The 12740-nt window shown below is 47.4% G+C and overlaps 1 protein-coding gene across 2 annotated transcripts in view; it reads right to left on the bottom strand.

Annotated features, from left to right (window-relative positions):
- Positions 1 to 12740, bottom strand: part of NCKIPSD (NCK interacting protein with SH3 domain) — a 93037-nt gene that overhangs the window by 54743 nt on the left and 25554 nt on the right. For both annotated transcript variants that reach the window (XM_083155597.1, XM_083155598.1), the window contains exon 5: positions 9813 to 10387. In XM_083155597.1, coding sequence (XP_083011723.1) covers positions 9813 to 10387 — 575 coding nt within the window. The remainder of the gene's footprint in view (positions 1 to 9812; positions 10388 to 12740) is intronic.

Genomic DNA, 12740 nt, shown 5'->3' with positions numbered 1-12740 from the left:
CTGCCGGCACATCGCACACAATTGAATTTCCCTCTACGTGTAGTTCAAAGGGAGCGACAATATGGGCACGAACACGCTAGAAGACTTCTAAAACTTTGGATCTTTCAGCAGCAGTTAATTAGAATAAATGAAGAATCGATGTACACGCGCTGGAGAAAACAAACGTCTTTAACGTCGTCATTAAATCTGATGCTCAGAAAAATTAATATCCGCGGTTATGTAACGGTCATAAAATATACAGAAAAATAAATAGAACGCAATAAAATAAACCCGACTATTTATGTAGAACACAAGAATGAAGGAAAACTATTGAGCTATAGTTAATCTTCCTGGGTGAGGAAAGCATTGCACGCCATCCGCGTCTGACAGAGGGACCACTAATGGGCTGATGACAACTTGCAGCCATATTTCCAGCAGCAATTTCACTCATGACTGATGCACGGTTCCCAAAGTTGCCTGGCCAAGAGGTGATCACGCCAGCGGAGTATAATAAGACTCATTTCAAGCTTTTGCAATCTAATTAAATAGTATCCATCTAATGCATGTGAAATGTGACAAAAATGGCATAAATTAGGATTTGTAAAGCAAGTGTCGTCACTATAAAACACACATTCACAATTCCGGAACAAATCCCTCGTATACGGCTTTCAGTCTTCAGTAATAAAACACACAAAAGCTATACACAAGTGCTAGTACCTAAAAGCTACTAATATATGCAATTCCTCTTTCTGGCCTGCGGTGTCACTGTGCGAAGTGGTGCTTCCAGCACAGACTGGCCTGTATTTCAGCTGAAAAATACAGACCAACCTGTGCTAGGTGCACCACAGTATCTTATTAGCCCCGATGCTGGCACCCTTCCCCCCCAATACCTGCTGTATTGGGATTATACTTCGTTTCAGCTGATAAAAACGTCCGCTAATAGGATACCACAATAATGCACAACAGTCATTAATTGTCATATCCAACTCTTATCGGCTGAATCAGCTTTGGGGATACCAGGATATCGCCCTAGGCAGTAACAGGTGTGGCTAACCGGAGAACTCCCACAATTCACTATAGGTGCACAAAGTCAGTCTAACACAGCGAGAGTGTGAGGGTACCCCTCATATCCAAATACATGAAATAGTACAGATCATAGGTTCCAGCTAGGGCTATAGGGCTCTGCTACGTGGATCAAATATCCTTGGTGACCCAGTGGTCATGTACCTGCTCCCGGCAGTAGCCAACACTTCAGTGTGGTCCTCTGGGTTGTGCGCCGACCTGTGACAAGTGGCTGTTCTATACTACACAGACAATGTGCTTGGAAAGGAAGTCAGTACCTTGTAGGCCCACCATGTGCACTGCAGACGCCCTTCATGGCAAGCTGGCCACAAGATCCTGGACAGCACCACCTGAAGTACAGTGGCCAACGGTTACACTGAAGGTTAAACCGATCGCTCCACTTTGACCCAGAGGTTCTCAATGGTGCTTAAGATCTGGACTCTGAGATGGCCAGTGGGTCAGGGATACAGACTTTTATGTATACTAGTCCATCGTCGCCCTGGAAGTATGACAGGTGGCAATGTCGTCCCGATATACAGATGGAGCCATGCGGGTTTATCCTGCGTGTGAGCCATTCGTGCGCTACAATTGCGGCAAATGGACGCGTGTGCAAGACACTCGCATGTCCCCGTTTTGGCGAGCGGTGAGACGTAGAGCAATTGCGGGCCCGCGGGATGAACAAGCGTGGCCCAATCTGTAAACACTTGTGGTCTCCGTAGAGCTGCCACAATGAAGGGAGTTATGGAGAACATCGCTTACTACTCCGTTATGTGACCATGCTGAACAGCTAGTGGACCCAACGCCAAGCCAGCTGCGCCCCACTGCATAACGCACCACCTCTATGCTTCACTGTAGGGACTGTACACTCTGGAATCAGCTGGTCTCCTGGCAATCGAATAACCCAAACACGTCCAACTGATCTGAAACATGTAAATAGCGATTTGCTCCTCCATGCCACTTGTACCGCTGCCCAGTGGTCCCGCTTTTTACACCATCGTAAGCGCTGCATTCATCTTTGCGATTGGCGGTTTATGAACAGCTGCTCGCCCATAATATATAAGAGATGGGCCTCCCTACAGGGTGTTCCGGACTAAACCGAAGCATTAGTGGCCAAGAGGAACCCGTGTGCAATGCATGGAACCAGCTCCCTGGTTAGCACTCTGGGTTTCGGAGCAAGGTGCACTCCTGCACTGATCGTTCTTCCAGGCATTAATAGCAATAGTCAGAGTGGATTTAGGAACCTTCCCTACACCCGCAATGCGTCACACACACATACCACAAATCAAAAAGCCTACAATGATCCCCAAACTCTGTTCAGCAATCCATTTACTTTCCAAATGATCTCATCAGTGCCCCTTACCCATTTTATACCTTCACAAACATGTCTGCTGCAGGAGTACACCATTTGGGGGTGTCAAATCACTTTGGTCTACATAGTGTACCCCTTTGTTAACCATAAGCTGCCCCTAGTGCCTAAACGTAGCCTAACCCTAGCTGTGGGCATTCTGAGAATGTCAACCTCGTAGCATCGACGTGGCCACTGCTGACCATGTATCGGACACCAAACCATTGCACCACCACCACCACCACCACCTATACATACTGCATTCTGCAATGTAGGCTATAAAATACACCTTTCAATTACTGAACACAGGCAATGGACATCTGTGGGGCACATTTACTAAAGTGTGATTTTGTAGAAGCGAGAGATGTTGCTTATAGCAACCAATCAGATTCTAGATATCTTCTAGAAGGTTCTAGATAAATAAGTAGAATCTGATAGTAACCAGATTCTGCTTATTACAGATGGAGCCTTCTTCAACTAGCCATCTCTGGATAGCCATGGTGAGTCATGGCTCACCAAGGCCTATTGTTCTCAGCTGCAATACAATACATAGAACAATACAGTAGGGGATTAGAATAGGATTACGTCCGACAGCTCTGGTCACTTAATCCTATTAAAGGGCTAGATGAGGACGGCTCGGTCTGTATCTCTCACTTCTAAAAACGCACAGCTTAGTAAATTTACTCCTACGTGTCAAACAACCGCACTGCAAGCAAATAAGTGTAATGAATATATAGGGAACATGTATAAAGAGATAGCCAAATGGCTTGATAATTAGGCAGGTTACAGAAGACTTTCCCAGGAGACCGGATCTGAGGCAGACAGCTGCAGAAAGGAGTTTAATTTAATTTATTGCATTTAAATCTCCTGAGAAGCCAATGAAAATACATCCTTATTAGTGAGTGTTCCTGCGGGCGGCTACAATTACACACATGTACACTGGTCTTACAGGAAGCCAGCTCCGGAGCGATGACGCTGGATTCATACGCCAGGGTCACTTTACCAATTACGCGGCTTTTATTTAATATACAGGAACTGGAAACGTAGTTACTGAAGACCCCTGGTCAGAGCTTCACGCTTGGATGAAACTTTCAAAAGCTCCTACGCTATTTTCAGCCCGGCAATGCCCAAGGTGCCACCACAACAGCTGTAATTCCAGTTCCCTGCCAGTTACTAATCATGTAAAGTCGGGTATCCATTAACTTTTCATTAAGAATGGTAGAAAAGTAACCCGTGGAAGAATTCTCAAAATATTGTATAAAATCCAATGTGAGATGCAATGTGACTGGATGCATCTAGCTGCGATCACAGATTTGTTTAATCCTAATTTGGGCTATTTGGGTTTCCCGCTTATTGTCAGTAACCGCCTGTTACCGGCTCCTCCCACTGTGCGGCGTGTGGGTAATGCTCCCACGATCGCACCTGGAACCACTTACTTCTGTATATAGTATCCATTGTGGCCACACCTACTGATGAGGGACAGCTGATTCTCACTGAAACTGAAGAACCGGGTGAGGCACTTGGCAAAATGTCATCTGATCCGGGGGAGACCAGACCGATATCACAAATACCCTAAAATAGTCTTCGCTGTGGGGTACATCCCCACCAGCGCCATGAAGGGGTTATGTAGCATGTTCAGCGTGCTTGGTAGTGCTACCTCTCAGGGGTTACGGGTGTGATTTAGACCACGTGTGTGCAGTGTCTGTACACCCCCCCCCCCCCCCATTTTCTTTCATAGGCCAATACAGTATATACTGGTAGATAGGCTACCATTCAATGTGTGGGATTTTAGACCATAAGTTCCTAATGGGTAGGGACGAATGTGAATGATTAAGTAACCTCTGTACAGTGCTGTTTTATATGGTGGTGCTATATAAACAAGAGTATATAAGAATAGATCTGCATACATTCTGAGGAAATAGGCTAGAAGAATTGTGGCTGGAGACCCATCCCACAAAGCCAAGATGGCCACTGTGGGACTTATGGGGGTTAACCCATCCATGCTGATACACCATTTTTGAATGGACCAATCACCACTGAGGTGCCAGTTGTTATGGTAATAGCCTTTGGCAAGGAGCATGACTGCAGCCAGGAGCACTGAGGGGGTGCGGTCAGGATGCAGTCAGCAGCATCCTGACTAAGTACTAGGGAAGGTTCGCCCAGGCTCTGCCACCGGCCTCCTAGGCCCAGGCTCTGCCACCGGCCTCCTAGGCCCAGGCTCTGCCACCGGCCTCCTAGGCCCAGGCTCTGCCACCGGCCTCCTAGGCCCAGGCTCTGCCACCGGCCTCCTAGGCCCAGCCTCTGCAACCGGCCTCCTAGGCCCAGCCTCTGCAACCGGCCTCCTAGGCCCAGCCTCTGCAACCGGCCTCCTAGGACCAGCCTCTGCAACCGGCCTCCTAGGACCAGCCTCTGCAACCGGCCTCCTAGGACCAGCCTCTGCAACCGGCCTCCTAGGACCAGCCTCTGCAACCGGCCTCCTAGGACCAGCCTCTGCAACCGGCCTCCTAGGACCAGCCTCTGCAACCGGCCTGGGGTAGGGTTTTTAAAAAGGGAATGTGTGTTTTTCGACAGATCGATCAGATGCGTACAATTCGTTTGAACCTGGCACTTTTTCCAGCACATTTTGACGCTGTCGCCTGTATGGACATTCGCTTCCGTTACCTGGTCTAACACTGATCGCACATCTGTTCTGGATGTGTACTTTAGCGAATTGTATTAACCGCAGTCGACCTGCACTTTAATAACAGGCAAATCACAGCAGCCGCAGGGAACATTTGTCGCTATGACAAACACTTCTTGTTCATCGCTGAACTTGCTGCTTTCTGAGCACAGAAGCGGAGAGAGTGGAACACGTTTTCCCTCAGAGGGCTGAAGTGTGAACAAGCCGGGTACCCTGCCGCCGGGAACAATCTTACCCCCTGACGTTTCATTTTTAATATTTTGCCTGGGGCTCAACCACAGTTTATGCACCGCGGTGAAACGTACATCCAGCGCTGAGCTGCAGAGAACCTCCGGTAGTCAGGAAGGTCGACATGCATTAGGAGACCACTGAAGGTCGACACTTGAAATAGGTCGACAGGGACGAAAGGTTGACACAAGCATTAGGTAGACAGCCAAAAGGTCGACGTGAGATTTCAGGGTTTTTTATCCCATTGAGGCATGAGATAATTGTGTGTGCAGTGTCAGAAGGGGACACAAGGTGGCGCTGTTTCCTGGGTGCACGACTGATTGAACAGGTACAAAACCCTGACATGCTTCTTCTTCCATTGTTGCCTTATGAGACTGATGGTCCAAGTTATAATGGAACAAGACCCTATGGACCAGTATGCTGTATGCTGTGAAGGCAGGGTACTCGGTTGGGGAGCTCCCTGCAAGGATTGGTTTCCTGAAATAGGAATTCTATAAATGTCAGTATCGCCAAACAAGCCTCCGCGCCTGTGTAATCTATATAAACATTACAGTGTAATTAATGTGACAACAACATCCTGCAGAGCAATTAAGCAACTACAGTAATTAACAGACACTTGACAGATTAGAGGAGAGGTGTTATCCTTCTGCCAGGCGGCGCATGGAACCGGTTTGTGAGGTGTAATCCAGAGTCCGGTTACCGCACAATTACCGGCATAATGTGCGTCATACATACAGTACATTCCATAGCGGGATAACACTAATCTAATGGGGTCACTGACAGACAGAGGCTACGCGGGCAGAAAACACCGGGCGGCTCAAATTGTACCCACAATACACGTCTGCCTCCTAATCTTACAGCAGACGTAAACACGCGGTGACAGAAGGGGCGGGGGGAGCAAGTCAATCACTAGCCTGCCGCTAAAAAGACGAAGGATCTCAAATTATGCAGATTACATATTTAATATCTGTAATCATGGATTCGCTAGTCCCATTCACATTAATATCATTACAGAGGCAATTTGCAGTACACGGAGGTCACGCAGGCTTTATCAGTGCCATAATGGGAACACAAGCGCGGAATTATAATAATAGATTATCATGATTTATAATGTGTGACAAGTGTCCTCGGGGCTGTAGTGGGATCAGATCCCTACTCCTAGAACATGTCCAATCATTTCAGACAGGACGGTCTAACCAAACAAGACCCTGTAGACCAGGCATGTCCAAACAGTGGCCCTCCAGCTGCTGTGAAACTACACATCCCAGCATGCCTTGCCATAGTTGTAACATTCCCGAATAGCAAAACTGTGGCAAGGCATGATGGGACTTGTAGTTTCACTTGTAGTTTGAACATGTCTGCAGGAGACAAACCAGGCCAGCGTCGATATGTAATACTCCAAATACAATAACAATATACGTGTAATGCTAGTATACAATATGTATTCTACACCCCCCCCCCCCCCTTTTCCTGCTGTTACTCATAGGTGCTCGCCGGGCTTCTATCCCCCCTTTACCAGTATGACTTTTTTTATTACACGCCCCACTAAGTTACTATGGCTGAAGTCCGTATAATGCCATCACATATATCTGTGTTCTTTAACCATTCGTCAGGTACCTCCGCCATATTTTCCAGATCGACTTCGCGGGTGCATAGGTGTAATAATTACTGAGACATCACCCCCTGCAGCTCCCGGGGTGGGCTACCTCCGACCTGGCACTTGATGTGCCATTTTTAACATGTGTGAAATCGCATGCAATTTATCACATGTAAAAGGACTGCCGGGGAGTTCAAAGGAAATCAGATGGGAAACATCGAAGGTGCTAAAAACACCTGCTGTGTGCGGCTGATGGTCCAATTACCACTGATCTTATGTGCTGCACATCTCTAGGATCCGATCCTCATCGTATTTGATCCCATGTCAAACGTATCCAATTTGGGCTGATTTCCCCAAATATATCGGTCCTAGCCTTAAGAATCTGGTGAAACGGCACCTTAAGATGTGAAGTCATTTACAAGAGGAGAGGAGAAGCTCGGCAGGACATCTGTGTATTATGTATCACTGATCAGAGAACACAGGTGCACGTGGCGATTACTGATCAGAGAACACAGGTGCACGTGGTGAACACTGATCAGAGAACACAGGTGCACGTGGTGAGCACTGATCAGAGAACACAGGTGCACGTGGCGAACACTGATCAGAGAACACAGGTGTACATGGCGATTACTGATCAGAGAACACAGGTGCACGTGGTGAGCACTGATCAGAGGACACAGGTGCACGTGGTGAGCACTGATCAGAGAACACAGGTGCACGTGGTGAACACTGATCAGAGAACACAGGTGCACGTGGTGAACACTGATCAGAGAACACAGGTGTACGTGGCGATTACTGATCAGAGAACACAGGTGCACGTGGTGAGCACTGATCAGAGAACACAGGTGCAGGTGGTGAGCACTGATCAGAGAACACAGGTGCAGGTGGTGAGCACTGATCAGAGAACACAGGTGCAGGTGGTGAGCACTGATCAGAGAACACAGGTGCAGGTGGTGAGCACTGATCAGAGAACACAGGTGCAGGTGGTGAACACGGGTCAGAGGACACAGGTGCACGTGGTGAACACTGGTTAGAGGACACAGGTGCACGTGGTGAACACTGATCAGAGAACACAGGTGCACGTGGTGAACACTGATCAGAGAACACAGGTGCACGTGGTGAACACTGATCAGAGGACACAGGTGCACGTGGTGAACACTGATCAGAGAACACAGGTGCACGTGGTGAACACTGATCAGAGAACACAGGTGCACGTGGTGAACACTGATCAGAGGACACAGGTGCACGTGGTGAACACTGATCAGAGGACACAGGTGCACGTGGTGAACACTGATCAGAGGACACAGGTGCACGTAGTGAACACTGATCAGAGAACACAGGTGCACGTGGTGAGCACTGATCAGAGAACACAGGTGCACGTGGTGAACACTGATCAGAGGACACAGGTGCACGTGGTGAACACTGATCAGAGAACACAGGTGCACGTGGTGAACACTGATCAGAGAACACAGGTGCACGTGGTGAACACTGATCAGAGAACACAGGTGCACGTGGTGAGCACTGATCAGAGAACACAGGTGCAGGTGGTGAGCACTGATCAGAGAACACAGGTGCAGGTGGTGAGCACTGATCAGAGAACACAGGTGCAGGTGGTGAGCACTGATCAGAGAACACAGGTGCAGGTGGTGAGCACTGATCAGAGAACACAGGTGCAGGTGGTGAGCACTGATCAGAGAACACAGGTGCAGGTGGTGAACACGGGTCAGAGGACACAGGTGCACGTGGTGAACACTGGTTAGAGGACACAGGTGCACGTGGTGAACACTGATCAGAGAACACAGGTGCACGTGGTGAACACTGATCAGAGGACACAGGTGCACGTAGTGAACACTGATCAGAGAACACAGGTGCACGTGGTGAGCACTGATCAGAGAACACAGGTGCACGTGGTGAGCACTGATCAGAGGACACAGGTGCACGTGGTGAACACTGATCAGAGGACACAGGTGCACGTGGTGAACACTGATCAGAGGACACAGGTGCACGTAGTGAACACTGATCAGAGAACACAGGTGCACGTGGTGAGCACTGATCAGAGAACACAGGTGCACGTGGTGAACACTGATCAGAGGACACAGGTGCACGTGGTGAACACTGATCAGAGGACACAGGTGCACGTGGTGAACACTGATCAGAGAACACAGGTGCACGTGGTGAACACTGATCAGAGAACACAGGTGCACGTGGTGAGCACTGATCAGAGGACACAGGTGCACGTGGTGAACACTGATCAGAGGACACAGGTGCACGTGGTGAGCACTGATCAGAGAACACAGGTGCACGTGGTGAACACTGATCAGAGGACACAGGTGCACGTGGTGAACACTGATCAGAGGACACAGGTGCACGTGGTGAACACTGATCAGAGAACACAGGTGCACGTGGTGAACACTGATCAGAGAACACAGGTGCACGTGGTGAGCACTGATCAGAGGACACAGGTGCACGTGGTGAACACTGATCAGAGGACACAGGTGCACACTGATCAGAGGACACAGGTGCACGTGGTGAACAATGATCAGAGAACACAGGTGCACGTGGTGAGCACTGATCAGAGAACACAGGTGCACGTGGTGAGCACTGATCAGAGAACACAGGTGCACGTGGTGAGCACTGATCAGAGAACACAGGTGCACGTGGTGAGCACCGATCAGAGAACACAGGTGTAGGTGTTGAATACTGATCAGAGAACACAGGTGCACATGGTGAATACTGATCAGAGAACACAGGTGTACATGGTGATTACTGATCAGAGAACACAGGTGTACATGGTGATTACTGATCAGAGAACACAGGTGTACATGGTGATTACTGATCAGAGAACACAGGTGTACATGGCGATTACTGATCAGAGAACACAGGTGCACATGGTGAATATCAGGAACATGAACTTCGCTTACCTTGCTTTCCACTAGCGAGATGAGAATCTGTTCCATCACGGATCCCGTAGACGGGACAGATGTCTGAATGTGCCCGACGATCACACCAATGGCCACTCGGGATAGTTCATAACTGAGGTTGGTGTTTTTTCTAACCAATTCAATCAACTCGGCCCCAAGGGTTTTCGGGACAGTTGCGACGGTGGTTGTAGGATCAGACATCACAGATTTCACAGGGGATTTTGTTTTGCCATCTTGGTGGACAGCGTTGAAAGCTTCCAAGCAGGGGGGGGCTGGGGCAGTTCTCTTGGTGTGTGGATTCTTGTCGTTTTCGATGAGGTTCTCCTTGCCAGGAACAGCAGCGGCTGCCTTCTTACCGTGGTTGCTCAGCATGCCTGGCAGGGAGGAGTAGGTGTCCAGACTCTGGGAGACTGTAGTATGTGCACTTCTACTGGGTACAGGTGGAGGCGTGTTACTGGGGCTGGAAGCGCTGGTGTGATGGGAGGAGTCCGAGGAAGTAGTACACACCGTGTCAAGGGAGGACACGCTCGTAGTGGACATGTTGTATATGGACCTTGACGTTTTCTCAACACCATCTGGTACAGAAAAAAAAGGTTACACGTGAAAATCTATCTATATAAAAGGCTAACTACTGCTCGCATCTATGGGGTGAAGTACCGCCACTGACCACTAGAGGACACCCGACGGCCAAAATGACTCCTTTGTGTGCTAAAAGATGTCATAACAAAGTGAAAGCAATTTTTGCAGGGACACTGATCTGTTTCAAACATCCTGTATATGGAGAGAGGGAGATGTGTAGACAGAGACTGGAGGTAGGAACAGATCGGGACTGGGGGTGGGTGGAGAGTTTGTGGGTTAAAAACGGTCACAGCTCAAAGCAAAAAAGTTCATTGCAGAAGTAGTCATTTTGATGGGCTAGTTAATTTATAATGCGGCCACCAGTTTCCCTACAGAGTAACTGTATTAACACAAATACAAAGTAATAAGCAAAAAACACTATAGAACCAGGGTAGAGGGTGGAAACTTACATTATGGATGGAGGGCCCTGCTCACTATAACATACATTGTAAAAAGAGAGACGAGAGGGAGGGAATGACGGTTCATGGTAAGTGGGTGGGAAGAATGAGTTAGGCAGAATTTTCAGCAATGCCCAAACACCATAGTAAGTGGCAAAGTGACCAGAGAGAGTGTACAATTACGGCCAGCTAATGACCTCTACTGATGGGAGCTGAAATATAACTCATCTCACTATCTCCCGCCAGGCTGAATATTGCAAATGGAATTGAGGGTAAAATGTGCCTTTTTGCAGATGACACAAAGGTATGCAACATGGTAGACACACCAGGAGGGGTAAAACAAATGATTGAGGATCTAGGCAGATTAGAGAAATGGTCAAGAGAATGGCAACTACAGTTTAATGCCAAAAAATGCAAAATCATGCACTTGGGTCTCAGAAATCCAAATATAGTATAAATGGCACTATAATGTAAACTACTGAGGAAGAGAGGGATCTAGGTGTCACTATTTCAGGGGACTTAAAAGCAGGTAGGCAATGTAACAAAGCAATGAAGAAGGCAAGTCAGATGCTTGGTTGCATAGGGAGAGGTATCAGCAGTAGAAAGAAAGAAGTAATAATGCCACTATAGGTCATTGGTACGACCTCATCTAGAGTACTGTGTTCAGTTCTGGAGGCCATATCTCCAGAAGGATATAAATACATTAGAGACTGTACAAAGAAGAGCAACTAAAATGGTGCATGGCCTACATCACAAAACGTACCAGGAAAGACTAAAAGATCTTAATATGTATACTTTAGAGCAGAGAAGGGAAAGGGGGGACATGATAGAAACTTTCAAATATATCAAGGGTTTTAACAAGGAAGAGGAGCAACAGAACACGATGACATGCACTGATACTAGAGGGAGGAAGGTACAGGTGGGAGACATTCTTCACAGGAAGAGGAGCAACAGAACACGAGGACATGCACTGAAACTAGAGGGAGGAAGGTACAGGTGGGAGACATTCTTCACAGGAAGAGGAGCAACAGAACACGAGGACATGCACTGAAACTAGAGGGAGGAAGATTCAGGGGAAATGCGAGGAAGAATTTTTTCGAAGAAAGAGTAGTAGATAAGTGGAATAGCCTCCCAACAGAGGTGGTAGACGCAAATACAGTAGTACAATTTAAACATGCTTGGGATAAGCATATTGATATCCTTACAAAAAAATAAGGATCAAATATGGTTTGAGGTAACATGTTTAAAAAAAGGGGCAGACTAGATGGGCCAAGTGGTTCTTATCTGCCGTCAAATTCTATGTTTCTATGTCAACAGCAGCGAATATATCACAGCTTTGTACATACAAGGAGAATACTTCGGTGCATAAAACGCTGTTCGCACAGTCCCAAAGGATGTTACTGGTGCGTGACCGTTAACAGGGACTATTAGTGGAACATTTCCAGCACTTGTAAGATTAAAGGCGGAACTAAAAATACATTCAGGATGCCGATCAGACAACAGTATATAAGTATATATATATATATATATATAAGTATATATATATATATATATATATATATATATTATACATATATATTATACACATTTGCAGGATTTCCAGGTTTTATAAATAGAAAGAAAAAAAAGCCACAGGTTCATTTGTATTATAAGGAGAATTTGGGAGCCAGGAGTCATGTAACACAGAGCTTCCCAGCTGACGTCGGATGCACATCTGCCACAAATTCCCCTGTTCCAAAAACACATCATTTAGGGAGCCGGAGCAGTCGGATCTATTTAAAGAGACATTTAAGACTTAGGAACGTCCTTTTCTCTGTGTGACATTGTAGTGTGAAAGTGCAAATGAATCAAAAGGTCTGAGTAGAACGGAATTAACGTCTGTAACAAAAGTCACATTCCCGGCTGCTGCAGG

Source organism: Crinia signifera, chromosome 8, assembly GCF_055691185.1.
Source record: "Crinia signifera chromosome 8, ASM5569118v1, whole genome shotgun sequence".
Lineage (NCBI taxonomy): Eukaryota > Metazoa > Chordata > Amphibia > Anura > Myobatrachidae > Crinia > Crinia signifera.
This window is presented reverse-complemented; position numbering and strand designations above follow the sequence as displayed.